The sequence below is a fragment of the Rhinopithecus bieti genome, unplaced genomic scaffold, assembly GCF_001698545.2.
Source record: "Rhinopithecus bieti isolate Rb0 unplaced genomic scaffold, ASM169854v2 scaffold_17812, whole genome shotgun sequence".
Classification (NCBI taxonomy): Eukaryota; Metazoa; Chordata; class Mammalia; order Primates; family Cercopithecidae; genus Rhinopithecus; species Rhinopithecus bieti.
In genome coordinates, this window is record NW_016808909.1 from 1 (window position 1) to 18,954 (window position 18,954).

Genomic DNA, 18,954 nt, shown 5'->3' on the forward strand with positions numbered 1-18,954 from the left:
GAAACATATCTTTCCAAAATTTCAAATTGGTGATTGCTTTTATCATGCAAAATAAAACAGGCTGGAAAGTTTACAGAGAAACTGATTCTGTCTTTGTATTGAAGTAGTAGCAGTTTCATATAATGTATAAATACACTTGCATAGATGTTTCCTAGACTGATCAGCAATAATTATTTTATTTCACACCAAATAAAAATTATTGTTTTTCCATGTGAGTAAATATGCTGTTTGTTTTTCTGATAATTTGGTAATATTTACATTGCTTACTCTCAGTAAATTACATCATGTTGTGAGAAAGAAAGCACACATTCGGTAAATAAGATAGGTGCTAAACCTTCTTAGTGCATTATGAAAATGTTATATTTGTGTAAGTAGAATAAAATAAATTGGTCATTTACTAGTAAGACATCACAGAAAGCACAGTTAGCAAAGAGTATATACATCATCATTGTGCTTTCTCTTTTTTTTTTTTTTTTTTTTTTGGTATCTACTGTCTTTTTTCCTATGCAGCCATGCCCACCTACACCTTTCCCACCACAGCTTATACTCACCAAGGAAAAAATGTGAGAAATCAGCCACCTCAACTTTCCAAAGTGTGACTCCAGGACACAGCTATTAGACAAAAGCATAAACTGTGAAGCAAGGAAAGATAATGATGCAGGAAGCTTCAAATGCTGTGGGTTTCATTTCTGTACCATCAGAAACCTCAGTTTCATGATTCAACATTTTAGATGTAAATAATTTACAACAATAAAAATGAGAGCACATTTATGTGGAATAGAAGTAAATAATTCAGTTCTAAAATGTGGGATGTCCCTAGTAATGAGAGATCATTGAGAGTTATTCATCAAATGTCTTCAATGGACTCTGAAAATTTGTGAAATTTTGTGGTTTAAAAATGTGTTCCTTTATTTTGTTTCTCTTTAGAAACTGAAAAAGCAGAGCCATGTGCCTTGGAGGGCAGTGGACAACTGGAGGAAAAGGCAATAATGATGATTTAGGGCATGTTTTGCTGGAACATAAATGGCCACATCTCTTAGATTCTAAGATTTAAATAGTATTCTCCTGTATATTTTGGTAAAATGCAAGATAATTCTCTAGGGTTTTTTTTTTTTTTTTTTTTTTTTTTTTTTAACAAACAACATAGAAGTTTTATTTAAGTTGAACTCGATCAGAATCAGCTTCTCTGGTAAGCCAAGGAGTGATGTGACCAGGTTGATGATATCAGTGAAAAGGACAATGAAAGGAATGATTCACATAATTATTACCAAATGCAAATGCTTTTGAGTCAGTTGAAATACTAGACTAGGATTACACTCCTTAGGATTACACTCCTTTTCAGACTTTGGGCAATCTCATCTGTTTGGAAAATACACAGCACTTCCACGTTCCACTCCTGATTTCATTATTTACCAGCCATGGGACCTTCAGCAAATTCCCCAGCCTCCCTGAACCTTACTTTCCTTAATTGTAAAAATGTGACTAATAGGCTGGGTGCGGTGACTCACACCTGTAATCTCAGCACTTTGGAAGGCTGAGATGGACAGATCACTTGAAGTTAGGAGTTTGAGACCATCCTGGCCTACATGGTGAAACTCCTTCTCTACTGAAAACACAAAAATTAGCTGGGCATGGTGGCAGGCACCTATAATTCCAGCTACTCAGGAGGCTGAGGCCAAAGAACTGCTTGAACCCAGGAGGCAGAGGTTGCAGTAAGTCGAGATGTGCCACTGCCCTCCAGCCTGGGCAAGACCAAGAGTCCATCTCAAAAAAAAGAAAAAAGAAAAAAGAGGGACTAATAATAGTATCTATTTGTGTGGCTATTGTAAGATGGTATCCTAAAGTATTTAGCACAAAGACTTCATGTATGATATTTAAGAAATATTAGCTATTATCAATTATTATTACATAATTTTAATACTTTTGAGAAGCTATATGGAGGTCATAAACATAGACTTGGCAGAGGTCTTGTTGTTATCTTCTTTGTCACTCATTCACTGTATGCCCTGTGCACGTACCTTCGGACCCTTGGTTTCCTCATCTATAAAATAATTCTTATAATTATGAGGATAAAATTACATACTAAAAGCACTTAACACAGTGTCTACCACATAGTAAGCACTGAAAAAATATACATTCATATGTGTATCTATTTAGATGCATATACATGCATATACATACACACATGAGAAAAAGACTCTTGAAATAGCCTCTGTACCCACACCCTAATCCACAACTCTTTACTAAGATGTCTTTCCTGCAGATTACATATATTCTTAACAAGTCATTTGTTTGGCTTGCAAGTCGCAACAGTCGACTGGAAGTGAAACAAAGAAGTTTCTAAATGTTGGCCTGATGACAAATGTGAATTCACAGATTTACAGAACTCTCTAAGACTAGGAATTCTTCTAGGGCAAAGGCTGCCTAGTGTTCTTTACGGTACCTATTAAGTGCTTAATAAATGTATGCTAAATTGAGTTGAGGGATTTTAATTTAAAAATTTTTTTTAGAATTTTTTTTTTAGGAGCCTTACCCAACTGGCCTCAAGTGATCCTTCCACCTCAGCCTCCAGAGTGGCTGGGGCTATAGGCGCAAGCCACCTTGCCCAGCTGAATTGAAAGATTTTTAACACAGATTAAAGTACATTTAAAATGTCTCTCCTTCTTTTCAAAATACAAAGTGCACATCCATTTACAAATCTTTGTTTGCCAAAATCTATAGAAAAATTATAGAAATTATAGAAAAAGCTGGACACAGTGGCTCATGCCTGTAATCCCAGCACTTTGGGAGGCCGAGGTGGGAGAATCACTTGAACGAGTTTGAGACCAGCCTGAGCAACATAGTGTGATTCCATCTCTAAAAAAAAAAAAAAATTACCCAGGCATGGTGGGTGGTAAACCCCTGTAGTCCCTGCTACTCGGGAGGCTGAGGTGGCAGGATCGCTTGAGCCCAGGAGTTCAAGGTTATAGTGAGCTATAATTGTGCCACTGTTCTCCAATCTGAGCAAGAGAGCAAGACCCTGTCTCTATTTAAAAAAAAAAAAAGTTTTAAAAAATTGTAGAAAAATTCGATCAAATTATTTAAATGAGGGGATGTGTGTAGAGATGTCATTCCTCAAAGATGTGGACTAAGGGTGAAAATGGCTGCTCACACTACCTCAATGCTTCATGTCGTCTCAAAGTATAGACCTGGTATTAGCATTTTCCTGCTGGTATAATTCTGCCTGTGTTACCCCCTTAACTGAAACTTCCCAGTGCCATTGGTCATGAGCATGAAGTCCTGCTGAGAGACTTACTTCTAGAGAAAAACCTGTCCTTCCTTGGTAAGTATTATTCACATCTTCTGTAGCTTGTGTTGTCTCCATGAGTGCTTAAATATATATTTTAAAAATCTTCCACTAAAGGAAGGGTGAATGATGATTGATGCTCTGCATATTATCTTTTATTGATTTGGAACTGAGCAGGAACTCAGTTACCTAATCTCCTATATATACAGCACATGCACAGGCTTGCAATTAATATTTTATAGAATAAGTGGCTGAAAAAATGCTTTAATATCTGTTGCAGTATTACTTTTGGTGTCATGAGATATTAACCATAATCTAGGCCTTATGAGAAAAAGAAACAAAAGAAATATTGTCTATACAATGTTTTATATATTAAAAAGAACAGTTAGAAAGATTCATGTTGGGTATATTTGTCTCATATATGGAACTCGGTAGTACTTTTACTTGAAAGCAAAATATTAAGCCTTTATTATTTCATGCCAAACGTTCATTGACATCATGGATTTATTATGTTTTTTTGAAATCCCACATGTATTCATGTGTCTGTGTATTACAGATTATTATTTCTTTCAACATCTCTTAAGCATTAGAAATTAAGCCTCAGGCCAGGCACAGTGGCTCACACCTGTAATCCCAGCACTTTGGGAGGCCGAGGCAGGCGGATCACGAGGTCAGGAGATTGAGACCATCCCGGCTAACACAGTGAAACCCCGTCTCTACTAAAAATACAAAAAAAAATTAGCTGGGCATGGTGGCGGGCACCTGTAGTTGCAGCTACCCGGGAGGCTGAGGCAGGAGAATGGTGTGAACCCAGGAGGTGGAGCTTGCAGTAAGCTGAGATCTCGACCACTGCACTCCAACCTGGGCGACAGAGCGAGACTCCGTCAAAAAAAAAAAAAAGACATTAAGCCTCAAACGACTATACATATAATAAGTGATCACAGAAACCATAAAGCACTCTCCAATGAATTAATTTCTCTTCTCCACTTTTAATGTGGTAATTTGTAAAGGTTACATACAAGTCATTTTATTATTAAACAGATCTATTTTATATAGATATTGAAGAGTCTGCATAATGTTTATTTTAGGACATACACAAAAAATAGAACAATATTGGATTACATAAATTTTGTTCTAAAATGGACAAAGAATTGGCCAAGGAAAACCAAATGCGGAGAAATGTCAAGTAAGGAAGAGATGTTTAATAAAGTCCTACAAAGTATCTATTCCAAATCTTAATGTTTGATATTTTTATTAATAAACTGTAGCATAAAATTGAATGTATTATAAGATTGTTTTAATTTGAAGCTTGGAGATATCATAAATATTCCCTAGTTAGGGTTAAATAAAGTTGATCAATTAGGCAGGTGTTCTCAAGTCACTAAATTAAATCTCAGTATATTGAAGCAGCAAGATTTTTCATATGGGGACAGTTGAATTGTTCAGCCTATGGAAAGAGGGTAAGTTGGAAGAAATCACCTTTTAAAAGTCTAATCAAAAGGAAAATATGTAATAGTTCAGAACCAGTTGAAATGAGTGGCCTATGATGCACTATGAGATATGTTTTGGAGCCGGGTAGTTCTGATAGCATTATGAAATATCCGATCACATCGATTACTCAGATAGGGACCAATATGTCATGGCCACGTCTGTTTTCTGTTTTGTTTCGTTTTAAGCCACCAAGTAAGCAGCAGCATTGCCGGAGCTGCTCAGCACTACTCTCTGGGTGCCATCAGCCTATGGACAGTCAGGCCTTCAGCTCTATTTTTTGGTTTGGCCTAACTTTTCTCTGCTTCCTTCTTGAGAACTAGCTGATCCCAGTTGGGAAAAAAAAAAAGAAAAAAAAAAAGCAAAGATTGTAGATATGGGCTAACCTTAGTCCTAGTCCTCAGCTTACTTGAACTTGAATGTGTTAGACTGGATTCACCATGGCTGACAAAAGCAATGTAAAAATGTGGTCCAGGGGTCATCTCTACTTGCAAACAAGTACAGAAAAGGGACTTGAAATTGAAATTGATGGGTCTCATCTGTTCCTCTGTGCTGTAGAATCTGGAGATAATTATTTTATGGAAGCATACTCAAAGAGGATATTTAATTGATCTTTAACAATAAATGAGATAGGCCGGACGTGGTGGCTCAAGCCTGTAATCCCAGCACTTTGGGAGGCCGAGACGGGTGGATCACGAGGTCAGGAGATCGAGACCATCCTGGCTAACCCAGTGAAACCTCATCTCTACTAAAAAATACAAAAAACTAGCTGGGCGAGGTGGCGGGTGTCTGTAGTCCCAGCTACTCAGGAGGCTGAGGCAGGAGAATGGCATGAACCCGGGAGGCAGAGCTTGGAGTGAGCAGAGATCCGGCCACTGTACTCCAGCCTGGGCGACAGAGCGAGACTCCGTCTCAAAAAAATAAATGAATGAATGAATGAATGAATGAATGAATGAGATATAGGAAGTTGATGCAACCTGAGCCCTGTTTTAAAGCATTTCCTCATCAACATACAAAGAAGGTATTAATTCTTCGTATTTTTAATGTAGCATTGGATTAACATATGTTTGTGGTTGAAAAATGAAGATTGAAAGCTTTGTATGAAATACTGTTATGAGGCTGTTGTCCTTTTACCTTATAAATACCCCTTCACAGTGATTAATTAGATTTAAAGTGTTGTGCCAGGTAAATTTAGATAGATCATTTTAAAGCCAACTATGGAAAAAATATTGGGAAATAAGTAGACCACTAATCTTATTCTTTCTTGCTTACATGTGTACACCTTGAATTTTGTTGCAGAGACATTGCAAATATGTTTAATTTATTTTGATCCTTTGCTAAGCAGAAAATCTCTCTCTCTCTCTCTGTTGGCTTCTAATTTGGACTATATTCGAAAGACAAATATTCTCATCTTTTAATATAAGATAATTCGTATATTTAAGAATTATAACTTTCCCGAAAATATTTTACCCCATTCTAAATTTTCCACACATTGTGCTCTATATTTGTTTTATAAAATGCATATTTTATCTTTCCTCTTACCAGTTGAAGGGAAAAATAAAAGTAAATCACTATTTCTTTCTTAAATTTCCTTGGTTCATAACTGCATCCTGAGCAGTTGTTATGGCACAAGATCTAGCCAGGCACTATAGGAAAGAAAAAAAGAAGTGTTCTTATCATTGAAGATTTGAATGTACTGATATGAGTTCATCCTATCTTTTAAACTTATCCAATTTGTACTTCCACACATAAGTATATTGTATTAAGGCAGGTCAAAGTTAAATAAATGACTTCAGCTTCTCCAACTAAAAAATATTTTTCATGCGCATATTTATTCATTTAGTCCACAAATAAGTTACTAAGTTGGATACTGTTTTAGACACTGGATAAGTCAGATGAAGTGTCTGCTTTAATGGGCTTATGGTCCAGTAGGGAGACAAACTACAAATGAACACAGATAATTTCTAGCAGTTTCTGAGAGTCCATGTAATTCTTCCCTTCATTATTTATTCATTCTTTTCAATTAACTTTTGTTGTGTTCTCTGCATGCCAGGAACTACACTAGTTAGTATGAAATGATTGATTATAAGCACTCTGTGCCCCCAGTGCTCATAGCCAAGCACCGTATTGCATGTGTGATCCAATGAGATTGCAGTTTTCTCTCTGATCCAGTGAGAATCCAGTGAGAATGCATCTCACTTAGTAGGTGCTCACATGATTGTCTTGATAATGAAAATAAAAACTCAAAGCTGTTAGGCTACTTTCATTAAACCTTTCAAAGAAAGATACAAATTATACTCAATATCAGTCACTGTCCTCTATGAATGAAGAAAATGCTGCTGCCTCATGGGCTGCTTTTCCTGAAATAGTGACGGAATTTTCTTATTCATTTGTTCTTTCTCATCGGGACCTTCCTGCCACAGTGTATATCTAGGATGGCCAGTTGAGCTCATAAGGTTGGCTCTATCGCCAGTAGCTAACTATTCTTTTAAGTCTGCTGTGGGCAGACACCATTAAGAATTTTAAAGAAACAAACTTTTTTTTTTTTTTTAAGTTGATGCAAACATGGAGTCTTCTGGGAAAATTGAAGATAAGTTTCAGTACAAGTCAGCAGTTCCTTCCAAGGATGATTAATTTAGAATTAATATTTGTTGGCCGTATGTCCGTATTTTGGGAGGCTGAGGCAGGAGGATCACATGAGGCCAGGATTCAAGACCAGCCTGGGTAACATAGGGAGATCTTGTCTCTACACAAAATTGTTCAAAAAAATTAACTGGGGTGGTGGTAGGCACCTGTAGTCCCAGCTACTTGGGAGGCCAAAGTGGGAGGATTGCTTAAGCCCAGGAGTTCAAGATTACAGTGAACTGTGCTCATTCCACTGCACTCCAGCTTGGGTGACAGAGTGAGACCCTGTCTCTAACTAAGATAGATAGATGATAGATAGGGGATGGATGGATGGATAGACAGACAGATAGATAGATAGATAGATAGATAGATAGATAGATAGATAGATATCAGCATTTAAAGTCTCAAAAGACATGTAGAACTTGCTGCCCACTCCTCGGCTTAGCTACACAAAAAACTCCTCAACTTTAAATTGAACCATAAGCATTGTGATCATCCCATTACCTCTGCTAAGGGTTCACTCTATGCCGTATAGACTAAATAGAAAATGTATTTCATCTACTGGTAGAGAAGTGTTGATTTGTATCTCTCAAGTGATTATTGAGACCATATTTTGCTATGTTATACCCTCTATTTTTTTTCCCCTTTTTGTTTTGTTCAGTTTGGGTTTGGTTCTGGTTTTTTTTTTTTTTTTTTTTTTTTTTTTTTTTTTTTTTTTTTTTTTTTTAGAGCTTTAGACAAAAAGACAGGAAAGGAACAGAAAATAGTGACAATGCGAAGACAACAAGACAGTTTGCCCTGTTAGGTAAAATATGAAAGAGCTCATACCAAAGACTGAAGATAAACCATCTGTCTTTTCTGGGTTGGCATATCTCCAGGTTGGAGGGACTTTCATTAGTGACGGCCACAGCCACCGGCTGGTGCAAATTCTTGTTAAGTTTGGCCTAATAATGATGGTTCTGGAGATATTTTATTCTTTCCAGTGAATGTTTCTGTTAGTAGACGCTAACAATTATTTTGAGTGACACCTGAGAGGCATTTGCTATGCCCCTGCCTCACCCATGCCCCTATGTTTGGACAAACCAGCAAATTTTACAGGGGTGCTTGTGTAGCATTAATGTATTACTCTGTGGGACTCTGAGACAGTATAATCTGTAAAGCCAAATAGGCGTAGTGAAGGATGTCCCTTGCCGTAAGAAATTAGGATCTTTGTTTCTAAGAGTTCATCTGTCCCTGCTGCTTTATTCCTCACCTGAAGCAACAGTACTCTGCTGGGGAGGTTGATTATGATGTGACAAACAGGGGATTATGACCTCAGGTGAAGAATAGACAGCAGGAGCAGATGAGATTTAGAATACCAAGATTGTGTGTATTTGCAGATGTCAGCGGCAGAGAGTAAGAGACCAGAAATGAAACATGCAATTATGTAGGCTGAAGGGAATGGAGATGGTTGGGTGTTTCATAAGGAATCCACCATTTAAATTCCTGTCTATCAGAAGGTTAAAAATATGATGCCATTTTTAGAGTAACAGGAACATGAAATTGAGGGTGGGAGGTGGGGAATTTGGGCTCTGTTCTCCCCTTTCTGAAGAGATTGTCATAGTGAGAGACTTTCTTACTTACTCCCCTTATTGAATGTGCTCATGCACGCTTCTCCCTGGGACTGAGAAAAGGACCATAAACGCATATGCTGCTGGAAGATGAAATGCTTTCTGGATGTTTGTTTTCTTATCGGCTGAGTTTGAGATTCAGCTCCCTGGAACTTTGAAGAAAGGTTGTCATGACCACTTATGATGGGGTGCTCCCTGCTCCTGGCCTCCCTCACCACTGCTGCTTACGATGGGGTGCTCCCTGCTCCTGGCCTCCCTCACCACTGCCAGTTACGATGGGGTGCTCCCTGCTCCCGGCCCCCCTCACCACAGCTCTTGGTGGTTAGCTCATGTCCACGAATCATCGGCTTTTGGGTCGCTAATGATGTATTGGAACTATTTTGGTTGTAAGTGGCAGAAATCCAATCAAACTAGATTATATACACAAAAAAGGAGAATTTATTGGCTTAAATATACACCGGGGAAGTCCAAAGGAGAGATTTGCTGCTGCTGTGTCTCTTATTAGAATCCAGAAGGCAAAACAATATCATTATTATCTTTTGTCCTTTTTGGGTTCTGCTCTTTTCTGTGTTGGCTTCATTTTCAGGTCACAAGGTCACAAAGATGATTGCTGGTGATTGCTAATTTGTTTAATCCTTAGAGTTTGTAACCCCAGAGCAAAGTTGGTGATTCTCTTTTGCCACATAACAAATTTCAGAAAGGGCCAGGTGCAGTGGCTCACACCTGTAATCCCAGCACTTTGGGAGGCTGAGGTGGGCGGACTGCTTGAGCCCAGAAGTTTGAGACCAGCCGGGGCAACATAGCAAGACTACCCCCCACCCCTGCCCACTCTACAAAAAATAAAAATCAGCCAGGTGTTCACACCTGCTGTTCCAGCTACTGGGGAGGCTGAGATGGGAGGATTCCTTGAGCCTGGGAGATCAAGGCTGCAGTGAGCCATGATGGCACCTCTGTACTCCAGCCTAGGCAATAGAGACCCTGTCTCAAATACGTGTGTGTGTGTATGTTTGTGTTTGTGTGTATATATATGTGTGTGTGTGTGTGTATGTGTATATATATATGGTGTGTGTGTGTATATATATATCTCAGAAAGGGGTCTGATCAGCTAGTCTGCATCCAGCCCTGTGGCAGTGATTTGGGGTCACATTACTACCCACTCATGAGAATCGCATTGTGAGAGTAGGGTAGCAATGCCAGACAGGATGACATACAGGACAGCAAAATCAAAAATCTCCCTCTCCCTGCAGATAATTAACTACAGGCTAGGGTTTTACTCACCATAACCAAAGGCACTGGGGATCAAACCCGTTCCTGTGATTGCTGAATTGACTCCTTTGGTCCTGTGCATGTGTGCACTCACTCACACTCACCCACGTGCACATCTGTCTGTGTAGGAGATCCTTTTTATGTCTCAGAACTGCTAGTATGCCTCTCTCCATTGAGATTGGTTCGGCGACACATGGAGCTGGCCCAGCAAGAGGGTCTAACATCAGTGACTACAGCTAAAAAGAACCAGGGCAGACAAAAGCTAACATTCAACCTTTCCTCTGAATCTTGGAATTGGAAAGGGCTTTAGTGACTGTCCACTCCACTTGTTTTGATTAAACAAATTGTCCTTCGGCCTTACATCACAGCTGCTACCCTCGCAACAACCTGTCCTGTATCTTTTTATTCTACCATGTTGATTTGTCCCTTCACCTACAACAAAAAGGATTTTAGCATGATCTGGTATAAAATATAGAAGAGTTTTACTTTATTTGCTCGTATTCCTGTCCTCTGCCTCTCCACAGCTACCAGTTGCCTACCTAACCTCTCCACACTGTCCCAGCTTCTTGACCTCCCATTTGTTTCCTATCTTTAAGGCACTTCAATTTTCACTAGTATTATCCCCTAAAGACATAAGCAAAGGACAAGGTCAGAGCAGTCAGTTGTATTCCTTATTAGTGGCTTTGATAAGAGGCTTTGGGGGAAGAGGTTGAAACTAACAGCTATAATGAAGTTTTGGGTTCTCTAAAGATTTCATTTATCTGTGCTATTGGTCTCCCCATTAAATGCATGTCTATTCTGTGTGCCTTTGCACATGGTTTGCATAACATGTAATATCTGTTACTGAAACCTTGCAAACTTCTTAAATTGTATAGAAAAGGCTGTGAAACTTACTCTTAGGGAACATAAAAATATAGAGAACAAAGATCGTAACTCCAAATATTGAGTTATACAGAGTTTTGGGAAAAAAAGAACACAGTAAAACAAAATTAGTTACTAGAGTAGAAAAGACATAGTTTTAATATGTGTTGATATATGTCTTTTTTGCCCTCCCCCAATTTAGTGAAGATGCACTTGGTGTTAGGAATATTCTTCTTATCATACAGTGTATTTTAATCTAGCATTTTAGAAAACTTTTATAAATTCGTAGATAAAAGTCCTGTCAGAATGTGACTTTTCATTTTCAGATGTTGTGAACTGGAATTCTGCATGATTTGTATGGAAATGACTATACTTTTAAAATGTAAAACTTTTAATGAAACAAAACAAACTTAAAGCCCTCAAACCTTTTCTTGGTAGTCCTCATACCCCCTGTGATTCTTAAGTATACATTAACTAGTTTCAGATGTGTGTTGTTCACTGACTCAAAATCAGCCCTTTATTTTAAGAAAAGAAATTGTGTAATTAGTACTTAATTGCTTTGGATATTTTGGGTATTTAGAGAAGAGGGTAATTCAAAGGCCAGAGAAATTAAACCTTCAGAATGTTCTTTATGCATGTGTAATTTCTTTTTAAAAAATAACCTCTAAAGACAGGCCTGACAACTTCAAGATAAATGAAGACCTGGGTTGTTTTTGAAAATTAACATCATCTTTGGATGTGGTTTTATTGAGTTATTTAAGATAAATTGGAGAGAGGACCATTGAAGTGCTAGAAAACAAGATACTGTCTAGTTCATCTCCTTTTCAGGCAGGTGTTGTCTAAATAGCTCACAGATGGCAGTCTTCCTTTCTTACATTTCAGGATCTTCCAAGACAGAAATAAATTTTTCCCCACCTTAAAAATATTACATTTGATCAAATTTAAATATCTGCATAATTAGGAATGGTATGTGGTCTGCTGGGACCAACTGCAACTTGGTTGACATGGGCACTTACCCTGTATTTGCAGTGTTTTGAGAGGTCTTGGTCTTGTTTGCTCATTTAACCTCTCTCTAGGCCAGTTGTATTGTGTGTAAATTGAAATGTTGGACTAGTAATCTCTACAATTTTACTAGTTCAGAAATGTTTCTGAGGCACCCATTATCTAAAAATCTGTGTTTTGTGAATATGAAGGTTAACAGGTCTGCTTTTAAGTGATAATATTCCTATATTAATTTTGATAACGAACACTTGAACTATGACATTAATGAACTTAATGGTTATGAAATATATTGGGTTTTTAAATATATACCTTAAACCAGAAGACTCTTACTTTGTATCTACTATAGTCACTAAGACATTTATGCAGGATTTGAAGATTGGTTTGATATTGATTCCCAACCATTTGGGGAAGTCATACTAAAAGTACTGTTTCATATTATTGCCATTACCTTTTTTCATTCTAACTAATATTATTTTTACTTTGTTCTTAATCTTTATCACTTTTTTCTTGAAGAAAACATCTTATATTACTGTTGAAGAAACAGTTTATATTACTTAAACATCTAGTTTCCACTTAGAAAATTCAAAGAATCATAAGTAACTACTTGGCTCAAATATATGCCGTTTGATAAGAGCCTGTATGAAATGTGTGATTCTCAAGGAAAACATAAATTGTAAAACTGAGTATAAAGATATATATAGATAGATATAGATATATATATATCTGTCTCTCAACAGATCAATAGCCAAAGAAAAAAGAGTTGCCCACCCAACAATGGCACCAGGCACAGATTGGGTTTTGTGGGGGAATTCTAGTAAAATAATAAGGAGTGGATAGGCCCAGTGTTATTTAAAATACTTGAGGCCAAGCATGGTGGCTCACGCCTGTAATCCCACCACTTTGGGAGGCCGAGGCAGGCAGATTATTTGAGGTCAGGAGTTTAAGACCAGCTTGGCCAACATGGAGGACCTCATCTCTACTAAAAATACAAAAATTAGCCAGGCATAGTAGCATGCACCTGTAATCCCAGCTACTTGGAAGGCTGAGGCAGAAGAATCACTTGAACCCAGGAGACGAAGGTTGCAGTGAGCCAAGATTGTGCCACTGTACTCCGGCATGGGCGACAGAGCAAGACTTCATCTCAAAAAAAAAAAAAAAAAAAAATTGACATCAAAGAAAAATTTTCCCATCAGTATTAAGGAAAGAGATGCTGTCTTTTTTACACAATGGAGATGAACCTCAGATGAACATGTAGCACAGACAGTTGGGACCCAGGATGAAAGATAACAGTGAGAGTTATCCAATAAAACCTTGAACTTGGAGCCTAGTTGGTGCCTTTGTGCCTCGTTGATATGTAGGGAATTAAATTAAGAAAGAAAATTATTGTCCATCCAGATAGGATTTGTAAAGACATGGATACTGGTAAACATGCACTTGTATTTTACTCATTCATCTTTTGGGGACATTAAGTGTCCTGGGGCCTAGAACAGGTGAACAAGGCCACCTGTTTCAAAATGCTGCTTCCTACCCTGGTACTATCATTTTGTCTGAACTTTGCCAAGTTGTTACCTTGTCCTTTCTTAGATTTAGGATGAAGGAAGCAAGCCAAAGGTTGAAACAGAGGAAGCTAGGGCAGTGAGAGTTTAGTAAATAAATTAAAGGAAGAAGATGCCCAATACATAGTATTTTAGATGCTTGGGATAACCTCTTTACTATTAAAAAAAAAAAAAAAAAAAAATGGAAGTCTGAGATCACCAATGGTGACACAGACTTCCAGATGCTATCCTTTGGCTACAATGATTATTGAATCAGCTTCATGTTGAGAGAGAAAGAGTGAGAGGGAGGGAGAGAGACAGGGGTGTGTGTATGTGAGAGAGAGAAAGAGACAGAGCGAGCCAGTTGTAGTTTGTTGAAGTTCACCACAAAAAGATGGGAAGGATCCCTAGCCACACTTGATGTTTTGCGTTTCGGTTTTGGGGTTTGGGATTGTTAATTTTCATATTCAGTCAGTCATGCAGTTTAAATTGTAGATATCATGTTAGTAATTTTGGTGCAGTGAACAGGAGTGCAGCATCTGTCTTTTAAAGGGATTTTTTGTGTGTGCATTTAGATTGCTTGGTGACCTTTGAAATTTTGTTTGGAACTATTATCAGAAACATAATCATTTTTCTTTCTGAAACAGATTTTAACATCTGCAAAGGTTGATGAAACTAGGAGAGTTTTAATGAAATCTTAATCTATCTTTTTTAATGTCACCATTGCTTTTAAAACTGTTCATCAGCTACCGGAAACATCAGCTCAAGGCACTGGAGTTGATTTTAATAAATGCCTTTTCTATTAAATATTCTCATTGTGGTCAGAGTATAGTTACAGAACAGAAACTTGTCCAGTCTTGTTCATCTACAGCTCACTTTCCAAATTCTCTTGTTTTTAAAGTCATATTATTTCAATCTGTATTTCGTTATCTCAATAATTAACTTGAGATTTTTTATATTTCAAGGAGGGGAGATTGTTCTGAATACTGGCACCAATCCTTCAAAATCTAGACAGTTTAAGGATATTGACTTTTAACAAAATTTAACTTAAATGTCTACTTTAAATATGTGTCTTGTCATTAAAAGGTTATTTACATTTAAAATGCTGACCTTTCAAGATGTGCACAAGAGTGTTCTAAAACAGAGTTTCTGAACATTGGCCATGAAACCACTGTCTTGGGCTGACAAATGGATTGGAAATAAGCTACCCAACACTGGGAATGGGCCATTAATTTTAATCAAAGGTGATGCAGGAAGGCGAATGGGATGCATGACAATGTCAACAGCCCAGTAGGTGTTAAGAGACCACACAGCCTTCCTTGTTACTTGGTCGGGCCATTAGTTGAGGTTGGGTGAAGACAAAAAGCCATGTCTGGAATTGAATGACCAGGTCACTCCAAAATCTAATGGAGAACTCCCCATTTCAGAAATCACATTGTAATGCCATTAGAAGTCAAGGACAGCATTTAGAAAATATTGGTGGATTTTTTTTTAACAATCACCTTTCTGGTTTTTCCCAACTTTGTCAAGCTTCCTGTTTTCCTGCCTTCTTTCCTTCTGAATAGATCATTGATATTTACAGGGGAACAAGAAATCGAACTGACTTAGGAAAATGTTTGCTTTTCAGAATTACGTATTGTTATAAAACTCAGGTAAATGCCAGAAACAATAGCATACCAAAGGAATTAAGCAGGATAACTAATTCTTTATGGCAATCTCATTGTCCTTGTCTCTTTCTTGTATGTGGGAATAGTTTCACTAATTGAAACTAAACTTTTGTAATTGCTTTATTGAAAGCATTTTTTCATAATTGTAGAGGCCACTGTGCTTGGCCCTTTACTATAAATTGTCAATACTAGCTGATAACATTTGTAATTTTCACAGCCGTGAAAGCCTTTATTTTAAATCAGTAAGTATATTACTTTATTTTGAGTACTTTCAATTACAAAAAAGGTAGTATATGACAGCTTGAATTCGTGATGTTTATAATAACAAAAAATGCAGAAAAAATAATGAAAGAAGCATATCTGAAGCATATTTACGCTTCAGGGTTGTTAAGAAAGTTCATTTATTCTGACACAGCACTGCATGCATAAGAAAGATGTGTATGACTACAGTAGTAGTTTTTATGCATATTTAAGAAATAAAAACAAATATATTCCTATCTTGTTAATTGAATAGTGTTGTAAGTAAATAGCATTTGTTCTTCCTGTAGATGAAGATCAGCTCCGTGCAAAGGGTTATGACAAAACACCAGACTTTATTTTACAAGTACCAGTTGGTAAGTTCTTCAACTCTGTTATGCATTTGTTTTTAGAGAAAAGGGATGTATTTTTTAATGTCTTTACGTTAATAATTAGCTTTATAATATTAAAAATGGGTGAATAATTGGAAAATATTATTTTAAATGGCAGAAAAGAATAGGTTCAGAAGAAATCTGTCTTAAAATCTTTTGCATATATTATAAACATGTTTTCTAAAGATATTTTGGTTGTCATTTTCAACTTATTTCTTTAAATTTCCAATTCCTTAAACATAGATCTGTTGAAAAGCCAGACTCATTTTGGTCTGCTTGGCATGTCACTTGTCGAGTTATACAGGCAGTCTGAGAACTAGGAAAGGGAGTTTTGAAGAATATAATGAAAATCAAAGGAATATGATTGTCACATAAATGTTCTTTGTAATGAACATATACAGTGTGTTGTTTTATAATTACATTTATAGATGATGGTAAGAGCTAGCCTGTGCTCGTTAATGTGAAGCTTAGAGAGGCCTGTGCAGAGTTCAGAATTTTCAATCTTCCCTTCCCTTCTCCGTATATTAGTAATGCTTTGTCCCTTAGCTGTAGAAGGGCACATAATTCACTGGATTGAAAGCAAAGCCTCATTTGGTGATGAATGTAGCCACCACGCCTACCTGCATGACCAGTTCTGGAGCTACTGGAATAGGTAAGGTCTCATTATTTTTCTTTTAAGATAAACGATACTTAGCTGAAATCTCATTAGAAAAAAATATTTTGTTTAGCTGGTAAAATGCTAGTAGCCTTTGTTTCTAGTAAATATAGAGTTTTGATTAATGTATTCATTTCAGATAATTTAAACTTCTCCGCTTTCATAATGTTGCTTCATTTTTTAAAACTAAAAATCTCTGCGTAAGGTCAAAATTAGTATATATTCCATTTTCATTCATTTTACAATAATATTGGTGTCACTTAAAATGCAGATAATAAGATGTGGTATATATTACAATATTGACACTGAACTTTTATCCTTTTGATGTGAAATTTATGCTTACTGTCAGACCTTAAAATAATTTATCCTCAGCTCTCTGAGAAAAGTATCCAAATGATAGGAAAGATGGAAATGATATACCTTCCAAGAATAGAGAGTAGTTTACCTACCAACTCATATTAACATTCCCGAAGACATGGAAATCTCAGCATTAAGAAAAGAGTGGGAGGGTCTTATTTTACTGATTATCTAGCTTATATGCCCGGGAAGTTACTTTTATCCCCATTTTACAGATAACTAAGCTGATACTCAGAGAAAATGATGTGCTGTAGTGCTAGTTATCATGGATCTGCTTTTATCTCTGACTCCCAAATCTGTGTGATTTCTAGCACAACCCTATTGTCATTTACAATGCAACCATCCAAACTTTGGCTTTTTCTAGTATTGCAGTCCCAAGTGTTCACACTACACATTTTTTCCCCCTTAGAACAGGAATGCCGGCCAACAGTAAGAATACATTAATAAAATGACATTGACTCAGATCCTTAAGGAATGAGACAGTGCATCCGTGGGTAATAGCCTTGTCCTAGGGGAAAAACAGTGACCAGCTACAGAATTTGGCATTATATTGTTACTCAGTTTTACAAAAGGCCAGTGGACCTCGCCTGTGGCAGCTGTGCTAACCTAAGCCCACTTTTTGCCATGGTAACAATGATCATGACAAAATGCTGAATGTAATGGCTTTCTTGATTTTCTTGTGTAATTGTGCGTGGCATCCGAGCTTTACTTTACAGGGATGGAGGAGGAAAGTGCAAAATGTTTTAGAAATCAATGCTGGTTCAGCGTTTCCTGTCTTTTATTCAGCCATTATTCAAATTAGCAGTAATGTGGCAAACTGAATTTTAGATTTTTAGCAATTTTATGATGAGTTTGAAATAGTAAAGAAAGCATCATTTTTGGTAGTGCAGGGAAAGCAATGACAAGAAAATCAAATTGCATAAGTTTAGGTTGCTAAAGTATTAAAAAAAGAAAACTGATAAGCTCAATCAGTAGGCAGGTAGACTGTTTCCCCAGCTTTGGTACTGGTCATATCTTTTCTAAGGAACAATTGCAAACTAAATCCCAAATACTAGAGCTTACTTCAAAATTCCACATCATTATCTTTATTCTAAAGCAACTCAATTATTTATTGAGTACCTACTGTGTCTTTAACATTCACCATTTAGAGGCTGATTAAATAATCTAGTCACCTGGATGATAGATTTATGGATTATTGACATGCCAGAAGGATATCTGAGTGATAGATAATTTAATACAATTTCCTTTGGATTTTATATTACTTTGTTGCATTCTACTTTTTCCCTTCTGGTGATGTTTTACTTAGACTACTATTGATTTACATTCCCTGAGCACATTGTTTGAATATATACTGGCTAAGTGAGCATAATTCATTGTGGGCATGATGTGTGATATGGGAATGCTAGCCTTGGTTTTAAATGGTCCAGATCATTTAAGGAGTAAATGTCACAAAAGTCACTGATGTTACCAAATGTCTGCAGAGAGGCCAAGAAATGCAAGTTCAAAAAGGAACATTTAGTGCCCAGGTTTAAAATGGAACTTTGGGGCATTTACTTGTATATAAAATTTGTAATATATGATAATGATATAAGCTTACCGGTGATGGAGTATTTTAACAGAAGGAGAACTTACCCCATTTGTGAATGTATGGGATCCTCCTCTTCTCGTATTTTGCCTCAACACAACTCATATACATGAGCAATTGCTAAAGTTCTTCAGCATATAACTTTAGCAGGTTCTGAAGTTCTTTAGAATTGGAAGAAATTCTCTCCCACCTGTAGGTAGCCTTTCAAGGAGGCTATCGGTTAGAATTTGGGCTTTTTGCTTTATTCAAGTGATAAGCGGCTAGTTTATATAAAAACTAATATTACCTAATTGTCACACTATTTTCAGATTAAAGATTGGATTTTACAATAAGACTGTTCAATTACTGTTTATAGATTAATGCTTTTTTTTTTTTTTTTTTTTTTTTT

The 18,954-nt window shown here is 36.9% G+C and overlaps 1 protein-coding gene across 1 annotated transcript in view; it reads left to right on the forward strand.

The window, feature by feature from the left end:
• Nucleotides 1–3,254: 3,254 nt before the first annotated feature.
• LOC108539217 (uncharacterized protein C15orf41-like) overlaps nucleotides 3,255–18,954 on the forward strand; it is a gene marked incomplete at its 5' end in the record, with an annotated part of 115,404 nt that continues 99,704 nt past the window's right edge. The window contains 3 exons of the mRNA XM_017887755.1: nucleotides 3,255–3,322; nucleotides 15,889–15,954; nucleotides 16,516–16,621. Coding sequence (XP_017743244.1) covers nucleotides 3,255–3,322; nucleotides 15,889–15,954; nucleotides 16,516–16,621 — 240 coding nt within the window. The remainder of the gene's footprint in view (nucleotides 3,323–15,888; nucleotides 15,955–16,515; nucleotides 16,622–18,954) is intronic.